This window comes from Tamandua tetradactyla, chromosome 10 (genome assembly GCF_023851605.1).
Source record: "Tamandua tetradactyla isolate mTamTet1 chromosome 10, mTamTet1.pri, whole genome shotgun sequence".
In the NCBI taxonomy this organism is placed as follows: Eukaryota; Metazoa; Chordata; class Mammalia; order Pilosa; family Myrmecophagidae; genus Tamandua; species Tamandua tetradactyla.
In genome coordinates, this window is record NC_135336.1 from 47,194,414 (window position 1) to 47,218,838 (window position 24,425).

General features: G+C 37.0%; 1 protein-coding gene across 1 annotated transcript in view; it reads right to left on the reverse strand.

Annotated features, from left to right (window-relative positions):
* Positions 1 to 24,425, reverse strand: part of LOC143647645 (transmembrane protein 45A-like) — a 49,992-nt gene that overhangs the window by 18,674 nt on the left and 6,893 nt on the right. Inside the window, exons 5-6 of the mRNA XM_077117478.1 lie at positions 24,129 to 24,341; positions 22,563 to 22,747 (exon numbers count right to left, since the gene is read on the reverse strand). Of these exons, the coding sequence (XP_076973593.1) occupies positions 22,563 to 22,747; positions 24,129 to 24,341 (398 nt within the window). The remainder of the gene's footprint in view (positions 1 to 22,562; positions 22,748 to 24,128; positions 24,342 to 24,425) is intronic.

Below are 24,425 nucleotides of genomic sequence, written 5' to 3' on the forward strand. Positions count from 1 at the left end.
CTGGAGGGAGAAATAAGAAACTTCTACAATGGTAGTTAGAGGCTTCAAAACATTACTCTCATCAGTGGGAAGAACATCTAGACTGAGGATCATTAAGGAAACAGAGACCTTCAATCACATGATAAAAGAACTAGACTAGGAAGACATTTACAGAATATTACACCCAACAACAGCAGTATACACATTTTTAGTCAAGTGCTCATGGATCATTCGCCAGGATAGACCACAGGTTGGGACACAAAAAAAATCAATATGTTTCAAAAAGTAAAAAGTAAAAAAAAGATTATAATTAAAAAGGCACATTCTCAGATCATAATAGAATGAGATTGGAAATCAATGGCAGGCAGAAGACCAGAAAATCATAAATTTATATAGGCTAACCCACATATCCTTAAACAACCAGTGCATCAAGGAAGAAATTACAAGAGAAATCAGTAAATATTTTGAAGCAAATGAAAATGAGAACACACATATCAAAACTTATGGGATGCAGCTAAGGCGGTGCTAAGAGTGAAATTTATTGCCCTAAACCCTTATATTATAAAATAATAAAGAGCAAAAATTGGGGAATTAACTGCTTACCTGGAGGAACTAGAGAAAGAACAGTAAACCAACCTCAAAGCAAAAAGTATGAAAGAAATAAAAAAGATTAGAAAATAAATAAAATTGAGAACATGAAAACAATAGAATTAATGAAACCAGAAGCTGGTTATTTGATAAAGTCAATAAAAAAGATGGGTCTTTAGTCAGGCTGACAAAGAACCAAAAAGAGTAAATGCAGATAAATAAAATAAGAAATCAGATGGGGGGACATAACTCATGATCCCACAGAAATAAATAAGATAATGAGAGGGTGCTATGAAAACTCTGTGCTAACAAACTAGTCAACTTAGATTAAATGGACATCTTCCTACAAAAGCATGAACAACCATCATTCACCCAAAAAGAAATAGACCTCAACAGACAAATCACAAGTAAAAAGATTGAATCAATCATCAAAAAACTCCCAAAAAAGAAAAGTTCAGGACCAGATGGCTTCACATGTCAATTCTACCAAATATTTAAGGAAGAATTAGTACCAATCCTGTTCAAACCCTTCAAGAAAATTGAAGTGGGAGGAAAGCTATCTAACTCTTTACATGAAGTCAACATCACCCTATGGCCAAAACCAGGCAAACATACTACAAGAAAAGAAAATCACAGACCAATCTCCTTAATGACTATAAATGCAAAAATCCTCAACAAAATATATGCAAATTGAATACAGCAGCACATTAAAAGAATTATACATATGACCAAGTGGGTTTTATCCAAGGAGTGTAAGGGAGGTTCAATACAAGAAAATCAACTAATGCAATGCACCACATCAGTAAATTAAAGAGGAAAAAACACATGATCATCTCAATTGATGCAGAAAAGGTTTTGACAAAATTCAACATCCTTTCTTGATGGCAACAGTTCAAAGAATAGGAATAGAAGGTATCTTCCTCAACATGATAAGGGGAATATATGAAAAACCCACAGCTAACATAATACTCAATGGAGAAAGACTGAAATCTTTTCTTCTAAGATGAGGGCAAGACAAGGATGGCCATTGTCACCATTGTTATTCAACATTGTGCTGGAAATTCTAACTAGAGCAATGAGGCAAGGAAAAGAAATAAAAGTCATTCAAATTGGAAAGGAAGAAGTAAAATTTTCACTGCTTGCAGATGACATGATCTTGTATGAAGAAAATTCTAAAAAATCCACAGTAAAGCTACTAGAGCTAATATATGGTACAGCAAAGTGGTAGGATACAAGATCAACATGCAAAATTCAGTTGTGTTTCTAAACACCGGCAATGAGTTATGTTAAGAGGAAATCAATAAAAAGTTTCCTGTTACAATAACAAAAAAAACCCCAAATATCTAGGAATAAATTTAATCAATGGCATAAAAGACCTATATATAGAAAACTACAAACTTCGGTAAAAGAAATCAGATAAGACAAATAAAAGGAAGGACAAACAATGTCCATCAATTGGAAGACTAAAGTTAAAATGTCAATTTATACATTCAATACAATACTAATTAAAATTCCAATAACTTCCTTTTCAGAAATAGAAAAACCAAGCAACAAATTTATTTGGAATGAAAGGGATGACCCAAACAGTTAAAGAAAAAATAATGAAGTGGGAGGTGTTGCAATACCTGAATTTAAAACATATTACAAAGCTACAGTGGTCAAAACAGCATGATACTGGCATAAAGATAGTTGTTCTGACCAGTGGAATCAAATTGAGTGCTCAGAGGTGGATCCTCACATATATGGCCACATGATATTTGATAAGGCAGTCAGGTCAGCTCAAACGGGACAAAGCAACTTCTTCAACAATTGGTGCTTGGAGAACAAGCTATCCATAGCCAAAAGAATAAAAGAGGACCTCTATCTCACATTTTATACAAAAATTAACTCAGAATCGATCAAAGACCTAAACATTATAGCTAAAATCATAAAAAATTTCAAAGAAAATATACAGAAATATCGTAAGGATCTTGTGATAGTGGTAGTGTCCTAGATTTTACAGCAAAACTGCAATAAATAAATGGAATATCCTCAAAATTAAACACTTTTGTGCATCAAAAAACTTTATCAGGAAAGATTTAAAAGACAGCCTACACAATGGGAGACAATATTTGGAAGCCATATATAAGATAACAGTTAAATATCAAAAATATATAAAGAAATTTTACAACTCATCAACAAAAAGATAAACATCCATATTTAAAAATGGGCAAAACACATGGACAGACATTCCAGAAGAGGAAATAAAAATGGCTCTAAAACATGAAAAAATGCTCAGCCTGGCTATTAGGGAAATCTAAATTAAAACAACAAGATATCATCTCTCACCTACTAGAACGCCAATATCAAAAAAACAGAAAACTACAAGTGCTGGAAATGATGTGGAGAAAGAGGCACATTTATTCATCATTGGTGGGAATGTACAATACCACAACCACTCTGGAAGGCAGTTTGGTGGATCCTCAAGAAACAAAGTATAGAATTGTCCTATGATCCTAGACCAGATGATTGGACTGCCAATTGTGAACAAGAAAAGGGGGAAGGGAAAATCTGCCACACAGTGACCAGGTAACTCTGTACACAGACCAAGGTGCTGTGGCTTGCTGGCCTAGACCCCACTTTTGAATTTGCTGTCCATCAATACCAACCCAGAAACTGGGTCTTCATCAAATTGTGGAAAGAACCAAAACTCCAACCAGCCTGGGAAGGACCCTATCAAGTTCTGTTGACAACTGAGATGGTTATCCAGATGGCAGAGAAAGGCTGGACTTCCTATAACCGAGTGAAAGGACCAGTACCTGAGCTGGACAATAAGTACCAGACAACACAGTCTGATTCCTGGGAAATACTTGGAAGAACTGAGGGCATGGACATAAATGGATGTTTGTTTACTGGTGTTTATGGTGGTAGTGTTTGCATTTTGTAATGGATGGAGGTGGCCTAAGGGTACACTGACTGAGGAATGGATAGGGAACTGTGGTGTATACATACAATAGACTACTGAACAGCTGAAAGACAGAATGAAGTTGTGAGGCATGCAACTAGGCAAATGAACTTTGGGGACAATATGTTGAATGAAATAAGTCAGAAACCCAAACGACAAATGTTAGGCATGAAGTCATTAAGGAATCCACACAGGACAGAAAGTCAAAGCTTAACAGACTTATTGAGGGGAGAGAGCAGGGAGAAAGCAGGTGGGAGAGCAAAGGGAGAAAACAGGTGGGAGAAGTCAGGTGTGAGAGTGAAAGGGAGAAAGCTGGTGGAAGACTGAAAATGGCTCCTGCCTGGGGATCCAACATAAAGAGAGAAAAATGGCTCCAGCCCCTTGTTCTGGGAGCTGCATTTTAAAAGAGAAGTTATGTCAGGAGGGGAGAGTGGCCATTAGGTGATGTGCTGCCCCTTGATTGGATGGGGGTTTGCTAACTTATGATTGGATTGGTTGCTGGAGTTCTGATGCATTGCTCTGTTATTAAGCAGGCCTTCTGGTGGGTAGGCACAGGCATGTCTGGGGCTCTCAAACATCTTTTAGCTATAAACCTTGTGATTGTTTATCTTGCTGTCATGTCTGGCTCTGTAAAAGAAGCTGAGGGAAAAGAGGCAGAGGGACCCCCAGGTCAAAAAGTCCCTTCCATATTTAGAGTTCTTTTTCTGAGACCTGACCACAAATATTATAATGCCTCACTAATGTGGACTAACTATAAAGTAGAAACTCTGAGAATTGAATTCAAGAACATAAGTTATCAGGTGAAGCCCTATTATAAAGTTTCCTAGATTGTAAGTTATTACAGAAGTCACATCTATTCCAGAGTTGTAAGTGTTATTTCTAAATTCTGAGATGCTGAGCTCTTTGTGTATAACCTAGTCATTCCCTGGAACTGGATATTTGTATGTCAAGTGAGACTCACAGCTAAAATTCTGCAGCTGTGAAAATCAGCATTACCCCACACAGCAACTGTTAAAACCACTGAAAAAGGATCATACATCAATTAGAGATATGAATGAAGATGATCTGGGTAGGACTAAGGTAAATTGGACTAAAGGGTAATGTGTTAGCCTATCCCCTCCATGAAGTAACTTACCCTTAGCAGAAATTCCAAGAAATTCCCCCAACCCATAACTTCCAGGAGGCCCCTTGCAAAATCAAACCTGTCCCCATTCACACAGCCATCCCATGATTGTCCTTGCATCCACTCTTTGGCAGCTGCATTCCTGCCATAGCTCCCCAGCAACTAAACCCTCCAGCAACCTCCACCCTCCTGCAGTTATAGCCCCAGCAACTACAAGCTTGTGATAACTTCCTGCTTAGCTTGCCAATTTCTCACTATCAAGCTAGACAATGAAAATCCACCACCTCCCTTCCCCCTGGAGCCATCCTATATAAGCTGTACCCTTTCCCCTGCTCAGGGCTGTTACATTCTGAGACATCAGCCCACCTTCATAATAAAACTCCTTTAATCGAGTTTTGGTCTCTTCTCCTTTTCAGTTGATAAACCTCTCATTTTGGTGCCAAAACCCAGGACTGGGAATAGAGACAAAGCCTTCAGAGGACGGGATGAAATCCACCTGCCTGACTTCAGCACCAACACCGGCAAATCATCTCAGGGTAAGCAAAATGGTCTCCTCTTTTCTGGCACTCACTTTCTAGGGAAGCACTGCCTCTGCCAGGTATGGGACCCTAAAACTCACTAAGGCTTAAAACTCTTAGGTGGGGATGCCTTCCTGAATGTTTCTTAGTCATCTCAGAGTGAAAGTTTCTCCTTACCCTATTCACTATCATGGAAAATGGGAAGTCCTTGGTCTTGCTGCTGATTTAAGACCTAAGAGATTAATGTTCTACTGCAATATCATCTGGCTACATTGTATTGGATAATGGGTCAGTTTGGCCAGCAAACAAAACCACTGGCCCACAATTTTTCTGAATCTTGACAATTACTGTCAGCATCTTGGCAAGTGGAGCAAAGTCCCATATATCCAGGCCTTCTTTACCTTGCACAGGCACCCCTCCCTCTCTTTGCCAAACTTGTTCCACTTATCAAATTCTTCTCCATTCCCCTCTCCCGAAACATCCTATGTCCAAACCCAGTGCTCCTTCTCCTTCCCTTCCCAACTCTTCTTTAAATTCTACCAAAGACCTTTTCCTTAATTCCCCTCCTCCTCCTCCCTATGCAGTCCCTCCCCACGGAGCTGCAGCTGACGCTGAAATATAACCAGCAGAGAATACTACCCCAACTCCAGATTGAATCAAAGCTCAACAAGCCTAATTTCTTTCTGTACAACCTATCTCTGCCCCAAGGCCTAAGCACCTAAAGCAGTTATGGGGGGAAGACTAACCACAGAAAAATATGTGAAGTGTAGTTTAAAATTATTTCTTCATTGGGCCTGGAAATTAGAAATGGTAAACATAAAAATATTCTACAGAATAAGCTATGTTTGTTAATATTTTTTCCAATAAAACCTCTGCAATAATAACCATAATAATATCATTATTAAAATATAAGTAGCTTTGGAATAAAAATAACTGAATAAAATCTAATCAAATTTCTGTAACTAAAATTAAAAATTTTTGAAAAATATGGAAAAGTTTTCCTGGATTTAAGGTTGGGACAAATAAACAATTGCAGTATATTTTCCAGAACTTAATAATCAATGTATCTTTTAGCTTGTTTGTAATTTTAAAATATTATGAAAACAAACATTTTTTCATCCTCTGATAAAAGAAATTTATGGCTAATTTTGAATTAAACAAATGCAATTTTATTCTGCTTGGATGTGTTCTCCCTAAATTTATACAAGCTTATCGATAATATAAGGTGGCTTAAAGTACTAAATTGTACTGGAAAATTTTAAGCATATTGTAATGTAATCATCTGTGTGTTCTGAATATAAAGTATATAAATGCAAGACTGTATTCCTAATCCAAGCATAAATTTCTTCCTTCTTCCATTATTTTATAATATCTCTGTCTCTTCTCCCCTTCATGAATACTGTTATTGGAAGGAAATATGCAGGTTCAAAAGCTTTGTGAATTTAATATCAAATTTATTTCTGATTATGCGCAGTCAAAATAAATTGGAATTTAGGTAAGATGGATATGGAAGGTGATAGAAAGTTTTATGGAATGGATTTTTTTGTTATAGTCATTGTGGATTACAAATTCTGAATGAATGTAGAGAGTTGTTAAAAGGAGTTTATGAAAGTGATTTCTGGCTGTCATAATCAGTGTTAACCAAAATTTAATGTCTGTTTATCATATATTTTTAAAAAAAGCAAAACAAATTTTGTGTCAAGCTGGGAATTCACATAAAACTAAGGTTTAGTTTTTCTCCCCATTAAAGTAATGTGGATTGTTAGTCTGTTCCTAATGCAAAAATTTTTTTAAAGTTTTTTCTTAGTAATCTGAGTACTTTGTCTAGAAAACAAAGATTTTACATCAAAATAACTTACTTCTTCATATCCTTAGTCTTCACATTCTTTATTTCAGAAGACAAGTCTTCTCACTGTTCAGAGAAAACTGTTACAAATAATTTATTCTTTTGCCTTCTATAAGTAAGATGCTAAAATAGTTTAACCTATTGCATAGGAGGTTGAGACGTAGCTAAAAGAGATTTTCTATCCTGTTGCTAGTAAAATTTGTATAGGTAAAATAATATTATTCATATATTTAGAGAGTATATACAGTTTCTAAAAATCTGACAATGTTCTCACTATCCATGTTATATCTTAATACTAATCTGTATAATGTTCAGCAATGGTATGGTGTTGTTAGTCATAGTTTTAATTACCCTTAGAAAGCTACAGATCATAGAAACAGCCAAATTATCAGTTGCACTGCTTTGATCTAATACTCCTCTAAAAATATATGCAGTCAGCTATAGGTCAGAGCTCCATTGTAATAAGGAAAAACTTTAAAAGAAAGCAGAATTATATATATTTTTTATTTTATCTATTAATTAACATAACTGATAAATGTGTAAAAGTGAAACAGAATAAAAACTCTGCTATGATTTGTTAATATAAAACAACTGTCTAATTTTTTATTTCTGAAATTATCTTCATTTAAAAATGCTTATAAAAATTAAAGCTCAGATTATAAGCTTTAAGTGTTATCTTTAAATTCCAAAAATGCTTTACTGTTTGTATAGCCTAGAAGTTCCCTGGAACTTTAAGTATCTGTGTGACACCTGAGACTCAGATTTAGTTCTCCAGTTCTAAAAGTCAGCATGGGTCCATACAGCAACTGTTAAAAAAAAAAGAAAGAAAATTCCAGAGCCTGCCCATGAAAAAGAAAACATTTTCACTACTCCAAAAATAAATAATTTCATCTCTTATGATAGGTTTTTCAACCGGGAGGAGGAGAAGAGACCAAAACTCAATTAAAGGAGCTTTATTGTGAAGCTGAGCACAGGTGGGCTGATGCCTCAGATGGTGACAGCCCTGAGCAGGAAGGGTACAGCTTATATAGGATGGCTGGCAAGGATAGGGAAAGGGAGGTGGTGGATTTTCACTGTTTAGCTTGGGAGCTAGAAATTTTCAAGCTAAGCAGGGAGTTATGGCAATTTGTGACTGAAACTCTCCTTATCCAGTATATGGACAGATAAGTAAGAAAAAAAAAGACAAAAATAAATAAATAATAGGGCTATGGGGAATATGAATGTTTTCAATGTCCTTTTTTTATTTTTATTTTTACTTTTATTCTTATTTTTAACTTTTTTGGAGTAGTGAAAATGTTCAGATATTGATTGTGATGGCAAATGTACGCTTATGATGATACTGTGAGCCACTAATTACACAATTTGAATGATTATATGGTATGTAAATATATAACATATTTCAATAAAATTGAATTTAACAAAAAGGGGTGAAATACAGATACATAATATGGAAGAAATTCAGCAACATTATGCTAACCAAAGGAAGCATAATGTCATATGCGTGATCCAAATTATATTAAATATCTAGAATAGGTAAAAGTCATATATAGTGCCATCCCATTTATATTAAGTATCTAGAATAGGTAAATCCATAGAGACAGAAAGCCTGATAGTAGTTTTCAGGATTAAGGGAAAAGGGAAAAGGGGATGACTGCCTAATAGATAAGGGTTTCTTTTTCAGGGAATGAAAAGTTCTGTAAGTAGATGGTGGCGGTACTTGCATAACATTTGAATGTCCTAAATATCTGCCACTGTACACTAGACAATGCCTAATTCTATGTTTCCTCAATATAAATAAATAAATAATAAATCATGTTCCTATTTCTGGCTTCCCTTTAATTGGAAAGAGAACTGCCATTTGTAACACCTGGTAGGGACACTACCATGTGTCATGCCCTTTACCATCACCAAGCTCATACACTTCACAATAACCTTGAATCCTTGAAGAAGGCATCATTATTTCCATCTATCAAGAGGAATTCAGAGGGCGGGCCACGGTGGCTCAGCAGGCAAGAATGCTTGCCTGCCATGCCAGAGGACCTGGGTTCGATTTCTGGTGTCTGCCGATGTGAAAAAAAAAAAAAGAGGAATTCTGAGATTTCAGTGACATCCCAAATATTTTAAAATGACAATGACTGAGGAATAATTCCAAACCAGGAGTGTCTGGTCCCAAAAACTCTGTTAAGTTCCTACTTCCCCATGCTCTTTCTCACCATATAGTCCTTCCTTCTGCAGCAAGATGGACAACTCGATAACAGGGTCAGTTTAAGACACCAGGCAGTTCTGAGATAATTGAATAATCAATACTGAGATGGAAGGCACAGAACTAACTCACCCTTAAAACACAGATTGCAGACTGGTGGCTTCTGAGCCACATCTAATTCACATACATGTTTTGTGTGACCTGCACAGTTTTTAAAATAATTTGAATTAGTTGCCAACATTTTAAAAATTAGAGACTGTCACATAAAAGTTTGCATTCTCAGTTTATTTGTAAAGATCAAAATATCTGTCAACACTAGAGCTGGATTCTCAAATGGCAACCATAGCTGGAGCATGCAAACTCTATCAATTCATCATTTAGGTTATATACCTGGCCTTTTATGTTAACATTTCTTCAGAACCAAGTGGAGCAAGGGACTATGAATTTTATTTAACAACTAATGTGAAATTCATAAATTATCCAAAGTATTGCATTAATTCAAAGTAGCACAGTGCTTTATAAGCATTTCTTTGTCTGTCTTTATTTACATCCCAGGATACAGGATACATATGTGTTCTTTATTTTAGTGATGGGATAGCATAGTCCTGTCCCTCCATTCCCAAACACTTCCAAAGACAATGCTAACATTATTGCTGTGCCTCATCCATGGCTACATTCAAAAAGGATGAGATGACAAAAGACACTGGCAGAAAACTCATTAGTCATCAAACTAGAAATCGGGCCTACAATACTCAGAATTTGCAGGAGATTGCCACCCAGTTAGTTTGTCTACTGCCTTGTACATGTCAGTGTTTCACAAGATACATTTTATGTATTTCTGGGGAATTTCACTGTGGGGCCTAAGTTATCTTGGAAGCTCCTAGAAAAAGGCAAGAATTTCTAGGTCCTCTGTACTCACTCTTTGGAGATAACAAGAAGGCCCTCAAGTCATGTAGTCAACTTCCAGTTCAAGGAGCCCAGCTCTTTAAGTTTGGGTATCGGAACTATGAGAACAAATGTCTCATGCGTGCCTCTCACTGTAACTTTTGGACGTAAACAGAAATTCTGTGTCAAGAAAGGGCTATTTTAGGGATGGCCAGCATAAGGATTTAAGGACTAGCACCCCATTTCCCGCCTATCAGGGCTACCAGTGTTCCTCCAATGGCAGCCCACATAACCCCACTCTTGGGGAGCTATTTGCTTCAGTACCCAGATGTAAGGGTTAGTAGTCAAGACCAAAATAAGCAAAGGAGCATCACTAGTCATAAATCTTAAGCCCATACACAATGATAACTATCATCCATCTTTCAAGTTCCAACTATATCACCTTCTCCTAGAATCTCTCCCTGCCTTCCTCCTCTGGATTTAATTGTACCTCCACAGGGCAGCATGTATTTTCAATTTATAGCATTACATTTTTGCTACATTCCCATGAGATATTATTTCTGTTCTATAGTTGGTGAAGCATAAAGACACAATATCTTGTCAACAGTCATATATAGTTAGTATCAGAGAGCTAGAATTCAATTCCAGGTCTGCCTGGCCTATAGGCTAATAGACTGTTAACCACGTCATGATTGTTTTTATTCTGGAGCTTCCAGAATAAATTACCTCTCATGAGGCCCCCCCATCATTATCATTAATTCTACCAGCCAAATTTTCTTCTGTTTTCCACAAGGAAAAGAGAAACTTCTAACACTTCTGATGCTAAAATCATTGGGGCCCTCAGAGCCTGATACTGAAACCTAAAGAATTGACTGAAGTCCAATGGGAGATTTATGAACAGGGTTAACCATTGACACCATGCTGAGAGAATCCATAGCCATTTCAAGCTAAAAACAAGTAAATTAGGAAATCTGATGTCCAAAACGAAGGACCAGAAACTGCCAAAATCCTCAGATCGCTCTTGAAATATAAACATCAACAAGGCAGTTTTTCTGCTGCCCCAATTTACTCCCTAATATAAAACTAAAAGTAAAAGACCTGTAAAAGAATGTCTTTTCTTGCTACATGTCTTGTCTAAGCCACTCCTGAACATTTTTTTATTAGCGTAATCTTCATTAGTATAACATTAAAATAATTCTCTTTAAAACTTCAAGCAGAGACCTGTTTCCTATAGTTTGTAGTCCAAATTCACTATTAGTTTATATGTGATTATCTAATCATTTACTTCAACACTGTAAGCCTAAGCAAGGGATTGATCTACCATGTCAGAGCGTTATTGCTTAGTGGGTCTTTTTGCCATTTTAGAATGAAGTTTTGTCTTTCTTACCAGCAAAACTACTTTGGTCTTTAGTTTGAGATCAGAGACTCGGGCAGTCATGAGTGGAGCCCCTGGGTGATTTTGGGGCTGGGGGATGCAGTGGACGTGACTATGCAAAGGAATGAGAAGCAAAGACAACAGGAGCATTTTCCTCATTCCCTGGTAATTCCTGTGGCTTGTCTCTCACCTTAATGAGAGGGGACATGGGAGTGACTAAGAGCAAAGTAAGCTTTAGAAATATTCCCCATACAGAGACACAGGGGAAACATGATTCATAGGTTGAGGAGGCATGCAGGATTTTTTTCTCTCTTTTAAATTGTATAATGCAGCAAGGTTATTGAGAAAACATTTTTTATGTAATTCAGGAACAAAAACATTTGTATAGATTGGGAGACAAATTCATTTGTGCTCTGCATATGACTCAGTCATTTCCATATGGGTTATAAAAGTGTGACCAATCTGAGCATTTGCCTCATTCAGTTTACATTTCATATTTAGATTCTAGATTCATTTCAAGAATCTAGATTTGCCCTGCTAATATGCTATTCATATTTTGTGCACTATAACCATATATGGAGAACTAACAAGAGAAACATTTGGTGGAAAGCAAAATACAATGTAATTATATTAGCTGAAGATAGAGTTTCAACCACAAAACATTCATACACTACACATAGTAACAAAATATGTAAGGATAATAAATTCACCTAAGTCTCTAGATATTTTTATCACAGAAGAATTCAGTAGTATAAATGGCTACTAAGGCTAAAAGTTCATATCCTGCTAGTATTTGTGTTTCCATTGAATGAAATGTTCAGTTTTCTTTAAGGCTACAGACATTATGTAGTCTGGCTATCATGTAAAAAAAGGAAACAATCCTAGACATACTGATAGACACAGAAACATTTTTTAAAAATCACAAAATTTATGTCTAAGGAATTTTACTTCATATCTCTTTCTTAGAAAAGTGTTTGAGGGATTGATAGGTCAGGTCCTCAATCTTGGGGTATGCCCTTGTGTCATGTATTCCTGCAAAGGAGAAGCAAACCTACTTATGATTATGCCTAAGAGTCACCCCCAGAAAACCTGTTTTGTTATTCATGTGCAGCCTCTCTCTCTCTAAGCAAATGCCATAGGTGAAGTCACTGCCTTCCTCCACTATGTGGGACATGACTCACAAGGGTGTAAATCTCCCTGACAATTTGGGACATAACTCCTGGAGATGAGCCTGGTCCCAGTATAGTAGTGATTCTAAAGATAATTTAAAGATAATTGAATAACTCCAGAGCTTTTAAAGTGTAACTGTAATTGTGAAAACTTTGTGAAAGGCACTCCCTTTATCCTGTGTATGAATAGATGAGTAAGAAAAAGAAATGACAAATAAATAAATAAATAAATAGTAGGGGGAGGAAGGTATTGGATGTTTTGGGTGTTCTTTTGCACTTTCATTTTTACTTTTTCTTACTTTGTGTGTGTGTGCTTTTGTTTTTTGTTGGTTTTTTTTTTTGAGTAAAAAAAAGTATTTGGGGAAATATAAAAGCATCATTTCTTTGTTAAAGGGGGCAACAAAATGCCAACAGTTATGATATACCATTGAGCTTTCTCCTTCAGACCCTAAGCACTAATCAATCATTAATTATTGCTTAAATACTATTTTAATAGTTCTTCTCTTACCTTTTAATTCTTTTCTTCAACTCTTTTTGGATTTCCTCCCTTCTTAAGTTCTAACTTCTATATTTCAATATTTAACTCCTTAACAAATGATCTAGTAAATATATGTGGAATCCTGAACCAAATAAAAAAAGGTATACTTTCTTTTCAAATTGCTTGGAATATTTACACCTGTTGACAACAGGCTAGGTATCAAAGGAAGCCTCCACATATTTCAAAAAAACTACATTGTAGAGAATACATTTGGTAACCATAAAACAATTAATTTAGAAATGAATAATTAAAAGCAAAATAAAAAGAATATGATTGAAAACTTGAAAGTGCACTCCTAAATAACCCATACATTGAAAGGAATAAACACAGGGACGTCATCAACATGTTGGTCTAAGACAGCTACTAAAAACCTCTTTCCAGAGATTCAGCAAAAAAAAAAAAAAAATACTTGTTCAGAACTCTGGAGGATGGTAAAGACTGGAGAACGATCCTACAAACCCTCAATTGAAGAAAGAGAGAAAGATCAGGTAGTAAATCCATCCTGAATTGGCCAAACCTCTTCCTTCCCCCTCATTTGGTCCCATGCAGCTCAGAAGTGCCCAGAGGCAGAACCTGGGATACTTTCCCACTTACTGCTGGGGATGCAGACTATAAAATCTCTCACAGAGTGAGACAGATCCCCAATGATATCCAGATACAGAGACCAAGCCTGTAGTGACCCAAAGCAGGACTTAAGCCACTGAAGAGGATGGAATATAAAAGGACAACAAGGAGGAGTTTCAAAAATGGAGGAATAAGGAGGGAATCGCAGACTCATTCACAAAAGCTGCAAAGAAATCAGGAAAAAACTGCCCAAATCTACTGTTGGGGACCCAGGGTACAGGAGAGGACATTTCAAAGCCCAGATGACAGAGGAATGAAGAGTCTAAGAAAAACATGGACAGAGACTGTTTCCAGCCCTGGGATCTGGTGCCCGTCCCCTAACCTTGAGGAAAACTGCAGCAGACAGCCCAATTCTTGCCTGGGAGATGACTGCAGATGGCAGCAGAGGGAATGCTCCATCACAAGTACAGTGGGGAAAGAGACCCACACTGAGCCAGATTTTGTCCTGGCAGAGAAAGGGCACAGGGTCCTACAGTTTTAGCCCTGCCAGGTCAGAGGCAGCCTGGGCTCCAAGAGATAAACAGCTTCTGAGGAAGTTTAAGGGAAAGATAAATTTGTAGAGTCTGTTATGTTCAACTGATGTTGCCAGTGCGTGCAACTGATTTTGCAATTGCATGACCCTGGTAAGAAAAAGTTGAAATGTGCACTCTAGCTGGGAGGACTGGTTATCCTCCCAGAAGGAGGTGTACTTTGATAAAGGTATCTAGTTCCCAGGAAGCACCTCTTGGTTCCTAGCCAGTTTCCAGAGGATCAAGCTGGGCCCAGTCATGTAAGCTAATTGTAATTCAGCCACTATTGTGTAAAGATATCATAAAAACTGCATGCAAGCAGTTAGAAGAGTAGAATGAGAAGGGGAGAGGAAGATCTTATAAAAAAAGAGAGAGCATCTCATCAGAATCTTATCTAGGAAAAGAATGCTTAACTGTGGATTTTTACTAAGGCGACTCTGAATGCTGTCTCCAAGGTTGCTATGGATTTTTACCAATGAGACTTGGAATGCTGCTTCTGAGACCTCCCAGCACTTTTATTTAAATGTTGGTGCCATCTTATCTGGTGAGGTAACTCTGCCTTATTTTTAAAAGCTCTTTTAATTACTTCCCTAATAAAATCTGTTCTCCTATCATTGAAGTCTGTGTTGTCTGTGAATCTGAACCTATAAATTAAGTGGCCACAAATATCATGTTGCTTTTCATGTGACATATTGGCACTGTGAGCAGGATTCACATTTCAGCATGGCTTCATATGGTGAAGGTCAATAAGGCAAGCTTTAGGAAATTTGTGCAGAAAATATGGATTGTGCTCTTCTGAATATTGCATTCAGAATACAATTATTGCGATCATTCTTGATAGATATGAAGTTGCCAGTTTCTTGTCCTTTTTGTGTGCAGAATGTTGTTTCAGATTTGAATGTTTTATCTCCTTGGTTTTTACTTTCTACTGCTATAAGACATTTCTGAATTTGTAAGTCAGTAATCCCACTTCAAGATTTACTTGAGATCAATGACAGTCAAAATTTCAGTAAAAATCAAAAGGTGCCATCTCCTTTGTCTTTTTTGGCTGTGCATTCACTGTTACAGACAGTAGTGCGAAAACTGTTCAGGAATTGGGAGAGGCATTTAGCATTATCTGACACGAGAGTTCATGGCTTCCATCCAAATAGCTTAAGAGATTAATAGTGGGCCATAAACTTTGGACATAGAATAAGAGATAACGTCATTTTTTAAAAAGTCCTCTAAACCCAAAGTAAAGAACCAAGAAATCCTGGGATGGGATGATTTACCTTACTCCTAAATTGCGAAGGAATGGACAAAATGCAAGGGACCCTGTGAAGACTGGGGAGAACAAAATTAAACAGGGAGAGCCTATTCAAGTTACTCTGTGTCTAGAAACATTTAACTAGAAAAAAGGGAAAGTAATGATGGGGATGTGTAGAAGAGGATGAGCCTATTAACAGCATATAGAAAGTATACAGAAAAATGAGTGAACAAAGACATCAAGCAATCTGAAAAAATGAATTATGAAAAGGAATTGGCAGAATTACAGGGAAAACTATGCTGCAGAATCAAAATTTTGGTTTGGAAAAGCAAGTTTGTAAGTATCAGTCAGTAGATGAAAAAGCTGCAGTCCGTGTGGCCCAATATAAATATAAAAAGAGACAAAGTAGAATAAACAAAAGGAAAGTGCGCAAGGTAATAGCCACCACTACTGCTGATTGGAACCCTGATAAGTAGGATGGTGATATGTGGGATGTGACAGACGATGATGATGAAAAAGATGGAAATATTTTAGGTGAGAAGGTTTGAAAGAAAGAAAAGAGTAAATATCCTCCAGAAATAGGAACTCACACAATACAAAGGCAAAAAGAAGAGAAATAGGGCAATCAGATTACTCGCAAAACTACTATAAAAGATTTTACTCAACAAGAAATAATTGACATCCTTGGCTATTTTACTCAGAAAACTGGTGAGCCATTAATTACCTGGATGGTCAGAATTGCTGATGCAGGGGCTGGAGGAGTGGTGCTAACCTATGCTGATTGCATGAAATTTTAGGAATTAGCTCCAATCCCTTTATACAGATCACTTTCCAATAGTTTAGTCAGTGGGCAGGAGAAAGTTCTAACTTGCTAGTATTGGCTGCACAAGGGTGTAATAAACAATAACCCATGGACACTATGTGTACACTTTGGAGGTGCTATCAGAGATTGAAAGAGAAAGTTATGAAGTCAGAAATTGTATTAGGAGAAGCCTACACATACCATATCCTTCCTGTCAGTGCTTCACAAAAAACTGCTATCGTTAAGACAGCACCTCCAGCGTGTAAACACTTGATAATGTCTCTATTGTTAGGAGAAACAGGCAATCCACTTAACAAAATCTTAGATAAAATGGCAGAGCTGGAGGACAAGGGAGCCTGGGATACAAGGGAAGGCAAGAACAAAAGACACAATGAGAGTCAGTTCCCTAATACCAGCAATAGGATGTCCCACAGAGACACGTTCTAAGCCCTCCTGGAAGCTGGAATCAACCAAGACAGTATTAATAGTTTGCCAAATAATGAGATAAAGACAATGTATGAAGACCAAGTTATAATCGTAAAGTGAATACTCATAATGCTCCTACTCCTGGCAAGGCAGAAGACCTGCATTCAACTCCCTTAACACCTCGGTACCCTAATTTAGCCCCTTTAGAAAGATTTGGACAAACCCCATTATCTGTTACCCCAAATTTGTGGCTACCTTTTGGTTCTGTATCTTATGTTTTTGAATTACGGAAGCCATTAAATATTGAGAAACTCCTTGCTTGCAAGTTTTATCTTCAGTTTTTCTTTACTTTTAAGTTAAAAAAAAATCTGTTAATTTTGAAATAAAACTCCTTTCTTGATATGTGCCATTAATTCTGGTTAAAAAATTGTATATTAATGTTTCAAATATGCATTGACTAAAGCATTTTAAGTATTTGACATTATTCTGACAAATTTGATTTTGATGGTAATTGTATGTGGTGAGATGTTTGCTTGAATTAATGACTTACGTATGAAGGATATAAAGGATGTGTTTTTATTAAAAGGAAAAAGAGAGTAGTTTTGTCTTAAGATAAAATAAACGCTGTTACAGAATAAGGAAATGTAAGACAAAGCCTGAATAGATATAATATGTTACTGAAGGTTTGTTGAAAAGAAAATTATGGTCAAAGTCAAGAAAGATTTAATGGGTTTATCATAAAATTTTTGAAAACTTTAATATCAAATAATATACTGATACAAGACTAAAATTTGGTTTTCTCTCTGTTAAAACACTCAAAGTTTTCTTGGACTGTTAGTCTATTTTAGTGAAAAGTTATAAAAGTCTCTTCTAAATAATCAGTGTAAAAAGCAGAGTCTGTTTTTTCAGAATAACTTCTCGTACTTTATATTGATGCTGTCATGTCCTTAGGTGTTTAAGAAAAATAAATCATCACACTGTTTGCAAAGGATTTACTGATTCATAAACAGTGACTAAAGGGTTAACTATTTGAATGCCTATCTGGAAACAGAATAATTGAGAAACACATGGAAGGGAATTATTGTAGCACAAAAACCAGGAACGAGGCCACAGGCCTCCAGGAACATTCCGCGAAGTTAGAACAGGCTGAGACTAAGGATCCGTAGCGTTTTTATCCCAGGAATGTGTTTTATCTCGCTTGCCTGCAGTTTTACCCATTCCTGAAGGTCAGGAGAGGGGGTTTGAGGATTTTCCACACAGAACACAGCTGAACTAGAAAGAGGGGAAGGCCTGCCTGCTACATTATAAGGAATAATATTATGGAAGAAGAAATACGGGAAATTGTTCAATGTACTAACGTATCTGCTTTTCATGTAGATGTCCTCTCAACCCTAAACTCACCTGAACGTGAGTATAATGCTACTGCAGATGCCTTGGCAAAAACTGCTGTGAATACCATTACTGAAGAAGACTCTGTTCTTGCACAACAGGTGCATCAGCAACCCAGACATTTAGGTGCACAAGCTGTGCACCAGTGGGCACAAGCCAGAGGGATTGATTTACCTTTTCCTATTTTAATTCAGATTAAAGTCAATTAGAATAGAGGGTGTCAATACATATGGACCTGTGTAGACACCTACTCTGGAGTGCCTGTTGCCTGTGCATACCAATGTGCCACCCAAAGAAGTACTTGTAAAACTTTAGATATTATTATAGATCCCCTTTTACAAATCCAAAGTGACAAAGATTCTCATTTTAAGGGCAATGAATAATTACCCCTTTTAAAAAGGAAACTGGGATAAGCTAAATCATGCTCCTAATGTAACAACTCATGCAGGAGGATTTGGCTCCACTTATCAAAATTAACTTTAAAGTCTGAATAAAGAAACACAACCAAGACAGGGCAAGGGCCATTGAAATAATAGCAGAAGGAAATAAAAATACAATGATAATGACCTATGCTGAAAAAAATGAATTAAAAATAGTACTCACTAATCAACTTTTTCTTCATGAATAAGTATGTTACAGGGTTCATCATCTTCAATGGGATGATTGCCAGAAGAATGACGAATGGTCTGACATTGTGGGCTCATACCTATGCCCATCTATGTGCATGATGCCTATCAGTGCTGGATCTGTGCTGAACTCCTGACTGATGCAGCTAAAGAACTTCCATGACAAATAACATCAACCAGTGAACAGAACTGGACTTAGCTAAATCTAACTGCTCAAAAAAGAACTTGTGCTTTCATACATGTGGACTGTTGTGTGTATATATATTCCTGATAATCAAAAATCTGTTGAAAATGCTTTACAAAAAATAGATGAAGAGGTAAAAGCCATACACATCCTTTCCCAAGACCCTGGACAGTCGCTTACTCGTACTTGGCATTCAATATTAATTACACTGGCTGGTATAAATAGCATCTCTGATTCTGCTTCGTTGTTTATTCTCTTGTTGTTGTACTCTTTGCCAAACATTTAGAGGGAAATGCTACAAAGTGAGGGCCACCACTTGGAGTTCCATGTGCTCTGCTTAGGCTATTGATCTAAGAACACTGATCTGAGAATATTATGTCCTGGCAGAAGAATTGAAGAGTATTGTACTGGCTGGGTGATGCTTCTTTTCTTGCCCCAGACCCGGGTGGCTTAATCTATTAATCTGAGAAATTATACTATGGAAGAAGAATGTTGTACTGGCTGGGAGCTATTCTTTTCTTGCCCCAGACCAGATGGCTTAGTCCATTTATCTAAAGTACTATTGCTGTTAGTGGCTGTGTTCTTAATGTATACTCTTGTTGTACCGGCTAAGTGATGGTCAAATTATGTGAATCCTGTTTAAAATATTTTAGTGCTTTGTCCTGTATTTAAACAAAAATATATGTATAAACTAAATTTAACCCCAAAAATGACCATGGCCTACATCATGAACAGATCAGATTCTAACAGAACACTGTAAGGGAAAAATACATTTATAGAGTCTGTTCTGTTCAACTGATGTTGCCATTGTGTGATCTTGGTAAGAAACAGTTGAAATGTGCACTCTACCTGGGAGGTCTGGTTATCCTCCCCAAAGGAGGTGTACTTTGATAAAAATATCTAGGTCCCAGGAAGCTCCTCTCAGTCCCTAGCCAATTTCCAGAGGACCAAACTGGGCCCAATCGTGTAAGCTAATTGGAATTCAGCTACTACTGTGTAAAAATATCATAAAAACTGCATGTAAGCAGTTAGAAGAGTAGAATAAAAAGGGGAGAGGAGAATCTTATGAAAAAAAGATAATATCTCATCAGAATCTTATCCAGGAAAAGAATTCTTTGCTGTGGATTTTTACTAATGAAACTCTGAATGCTGTTTCTAAGATTGTTGTGGATTTTTACCAAGGAGACTTGGAATGCTGCTTCTGAGACTTCCCAGCACTTCTCCTCAGGTGTTGGTGCCATCTTATCTGGTGATGTAACTGTGCCTTATTTTTCAAAGCTCTTTTAATTACTTTTCTAATAAACTCAGTTTTCATCACTGAAGTCTGTGTTGTCTGTGAATTCAAACAAAATCCACTTATAAATTAAGTGGCCACAAAATCACTTTGGCTTTCGTGCAATAGGAAGTCACCAAAGATCACCATCTGCTTGGGAGACCAGCAAGAGCAGGGTAAAATTAAAGCACTTTTCAGAGCCTCTCCAGACCCTATCCCAGGCCCATCAGAGCTGGTCTACACCCCCTACATGGGTACAAGGGCCTGTTTTAGCTGAGAAACATGGTTGCCACAACTATCAAGGCAGTGCCCTGATACAAACCCAGGAAACAACTAAATCCTAGACAAGAGAGAGAAACCAACTTTCACAATAGATAGATCAAGATAATCAGATGATGAGACAACAGCAAAAAAATCACAAAGCATACAAAAACTCAAGAAGAATTGGTCGGCAGAGGAACAGATCAAAAAGCCAGAGGAGAGACAGAATCTGGAACGACTAATTACAGATGTGCAATCAAATCTCCTGAATCAAATCAGAGAGGAATACTAAGACACAAGAAGAGTATAACGAGGAATTTGAAAGAATACAAAGAAAACTAACAGACATTATGGAAATCAAAGACACTGTAGATAAAAGTAAACGTATACTGGAGGTACACAACAGCAGATTTGAAGAGGCAGAAGAAATAATCAGAGAGCTAGAGACACATTAATTGAATTCAAGCAGACAAAAAAACAAATAGAAGAAAAAATGGAAATATTTGAGGATGATCTTAGGGAAATTATTGACAACACAAAGTGCACAAACACACACATCATGGGTGCCCCAGAAGGAGAAGAGAAGGGAAAAGGTCCAGGAAGAAAACTAGATGAACTAATGGCTGTAGCTCAGCCCACTCCTCCTATGCATTCCGCTCTGCTTCTGTTCCACAAAGTTGTTTGCCTTCTTTTTGTTTTGTTCTGTTCAATTACAGCTTTTTACTTTCTTATTTTTTATTCATTTTTCCTTCATTTTTTTCTTTTTCACATCTAATTTTTCTTTTGTTTTATCTGTCATTGTTATGTGTTTGGAGCAGAGGGGCTACGTTGAAGCATAAAGTCACTGTCATCCAAACAAGAACTCATCCTTCTTAAACGTTTTAAACTTATTTTTATTTTTGAATAGATAAAACATGCATGTGGTAGAACATTCTAATCTTGATATATAGAGCATATTATACTGCTTGCTTGATATTCCATTTATTTTATGTCAGTTCCCAGCAAATGATGAATAATCTAAAAACCAACTACTGTATAAAGTCTGATTAAATTCATGAAGTATCAGTGTCATCACATTATAGGATATATGTTTTCTATATCACTTTTATTTCAAATAACCATTGACCCTCTTTACTAGCCTCACTCCGATAGCTTTCCTACTCCCCCACATGCTAAATACCACATCTTCCCTCATTCATGATGTGTCTAGTGCTTTTTATCACTCTCTTGTGAAGTGTAAATCCCCGAAATAACCTTTGGGTTCATAATCCCAAACCATTGCTCTCTGTTTACTAAAAATCTCTTTAAGAAGTCTTCCCAGTTAAACTGCACTCCCTTCCATCCCAAATTTTCCTTACATCTATATATGTATATTTGATTATGACTTATCAATCCCTTTAAAATAAATGTTCACTGATTGGAATTCATGTTTTCAACAGCATACTAAAATCAGGGAGTCAGCAAAGTAAAATGGAAAGAGCCTGGGATGTGGAGGCTGGACAGATCCACATGAGAATCCTATTTCCATTATTGTATGATCCAGAAAATTAAGTTGGTCTCTCCAAATCCTCTTTATCTTAAATTGGGAATATAAACACCTAATTTCCAAGCTGTTGTGAGGACAAAATTAAACCACATATATGTAAAATCTAGTATATTGGCTGACACACAGTTATTTCTCAATAAGTAGCAGTTTCCCCTCTTTCCTACCTTCCACGTATTTTTTGAGTTTCTTCTGCATTAGGCTATGTGATCTGCTTTAGCATCAAAATGCTTCCAACTCAAAGCACCATATCAGAGTTCCAACATAACAGATAACTCAGGTGTGTGATGAAGATGTGGAAACCAGCTTCCTTCCCAGGTGCTTTGTCAATGCCCCAAAAGGGCCACTGGGACCCATGAGGGCACATTACGTCTTGGAGCCCCACATCCCCACAACAGGCTGGCACAACAAGGAAAGTCTCTGGGCTCTAGAGAAAAGCACCCCAACAAAAAAAAATACAGAAGGTTACAGGCAAAGACACCAGGTACATTAACTGGAGGCTTTAACTCACCTGCCAGAACCAGCTCCCCTGAAGCAGGATTAGGCTTGACCGCAGAAGCTCCAGAGGTACATTCTTCCACATAAGGAACTCCAGGAAAGCCATGAGGCCTGTCACCATGGAGACCAAGACAAGAAGCTGGTACACATAGATGTACAGCATTTCCTGGTCATGGATATGGTTGTAGAAGATGAAAGCTGATAGAAGGAATAAAAAAACAGCTTAACTTTTTCAATGAAACCAAGGGCCACCTGACATCTCTCTATTATGGCGCTCCTCACTTGATTCCTCTCTCTATTTCTCTTTCTCACTTATTCACTCTCCTTTCTTTTTCTTTATCATGCCTACAAAATTTTACATGCACCCATTCGTCCAAAAGTTTGGGTGACCTCTGCTTCCAACAGTGATGGAATCCTCAAGTATTTTTTTTTTTTGATCATCACTACCTATTTAGAATGGAATCCTTGAAATCTACCACTACTTTTTCATACCCCAAACTTTGTCCTTTCCTCTAATACATCAGAAAATTGTCGACTAATTATATTTTGAGGTTCTTACATGCAGAAGCCTCAATAGTAAGTATGATGGGGGTGGGAGAGCAGGAGTTAAGTGAATATAGGGATGAACAAGATGGCGCCTCACCATCGAATTTCATTCAATGGAGGGAGCAAACAGAAACAAATTATTACTCTGGACTTGAGTATGACAAGAAGATCTGCAAGCTCCCAAGATGTAGCAACTGCCTATATTTTTAACCCATAGACAAATTCCAGCTTCATCTTCACCCTTTTCATTTACACAAGGAACAAAAGATGTTCCTTCAAAATACAGTAACACTCTAAGATAAGGGGAATGAAGTTATTGGCTCCTGGCTCCCATCTTTCATCTAGTACAACTCTAAGAAGAGTTGGCAAAGTTCTTATCTTTAGATGGTGGCAAGATGACAGAAAGAAAGTGACTGACTATTTGTGCATTTTTTTTTCCATAATCAATCTATTCCTGATATATCTAGTAAATTGAAAAAATCACTATACTTTTTACTCCCCTCCACATAGCAATTGGGAGATAAAATTGAAAAAAAATTATTTTTCATTAACCTCTCAAAAAATAGGACCTGATATAATTGTGTGCCTTAATATTTTGAACACTACTTATCATGTAATGGTGGAGGTTTTCTATATAAGCGTGACAAAGGCTAGTTAGTAGACAGTAAAAGATACTCTGCTGTGAGTAGTCACACTTTTTCAGAATATTCATGCTTCACTACTCTAGGCTCAGTATTTACTCTTTAAAAATGGAAATAATGTGACTCCCAGGACAACCCAGACAAGAGAAACACGTGAAATGTGAACAAATCATATTGAATGATTGTGCTTGCCCAGTTCTACTAAACAACTCAGTAAGGAAGGAAAATCTTTGGCATCTTGCCTAGGGGTTCTAAATATATTTGACCATTTTCCAGATATAATCCCCTATCAATCAAGGCTGCACGAGGAGCCCAACATTATGTTATTGTAAAGGCCTATACAAATGCCCAGTAATAATGAAAGGTGCATGAAAAGACTCATCCATACTTACCCTCCACAAATAAGGCATTTGACAACATTATCCTGGTAATGGAGATAGGAAGTGAACTGATGGTGAAACATAAGATGTTCGCCACGCCAAACAGCGCAAAGAAAAAGTACATGGTGCAATGTTGCCACCCTAGAAGCTGGTTCCACTGGCCCTCTTTATAGTCATATAAGGTCAGGTAAAGCCCTCCAGGCATAAGCTGTTCCCCAGTCATGCCTATAGAGAAAGGATCATATCAACAGTTTAGCAACCCTTTCATAAACTTACATAGAATTAGGGAGATGCAGGAGGATTGCTCCA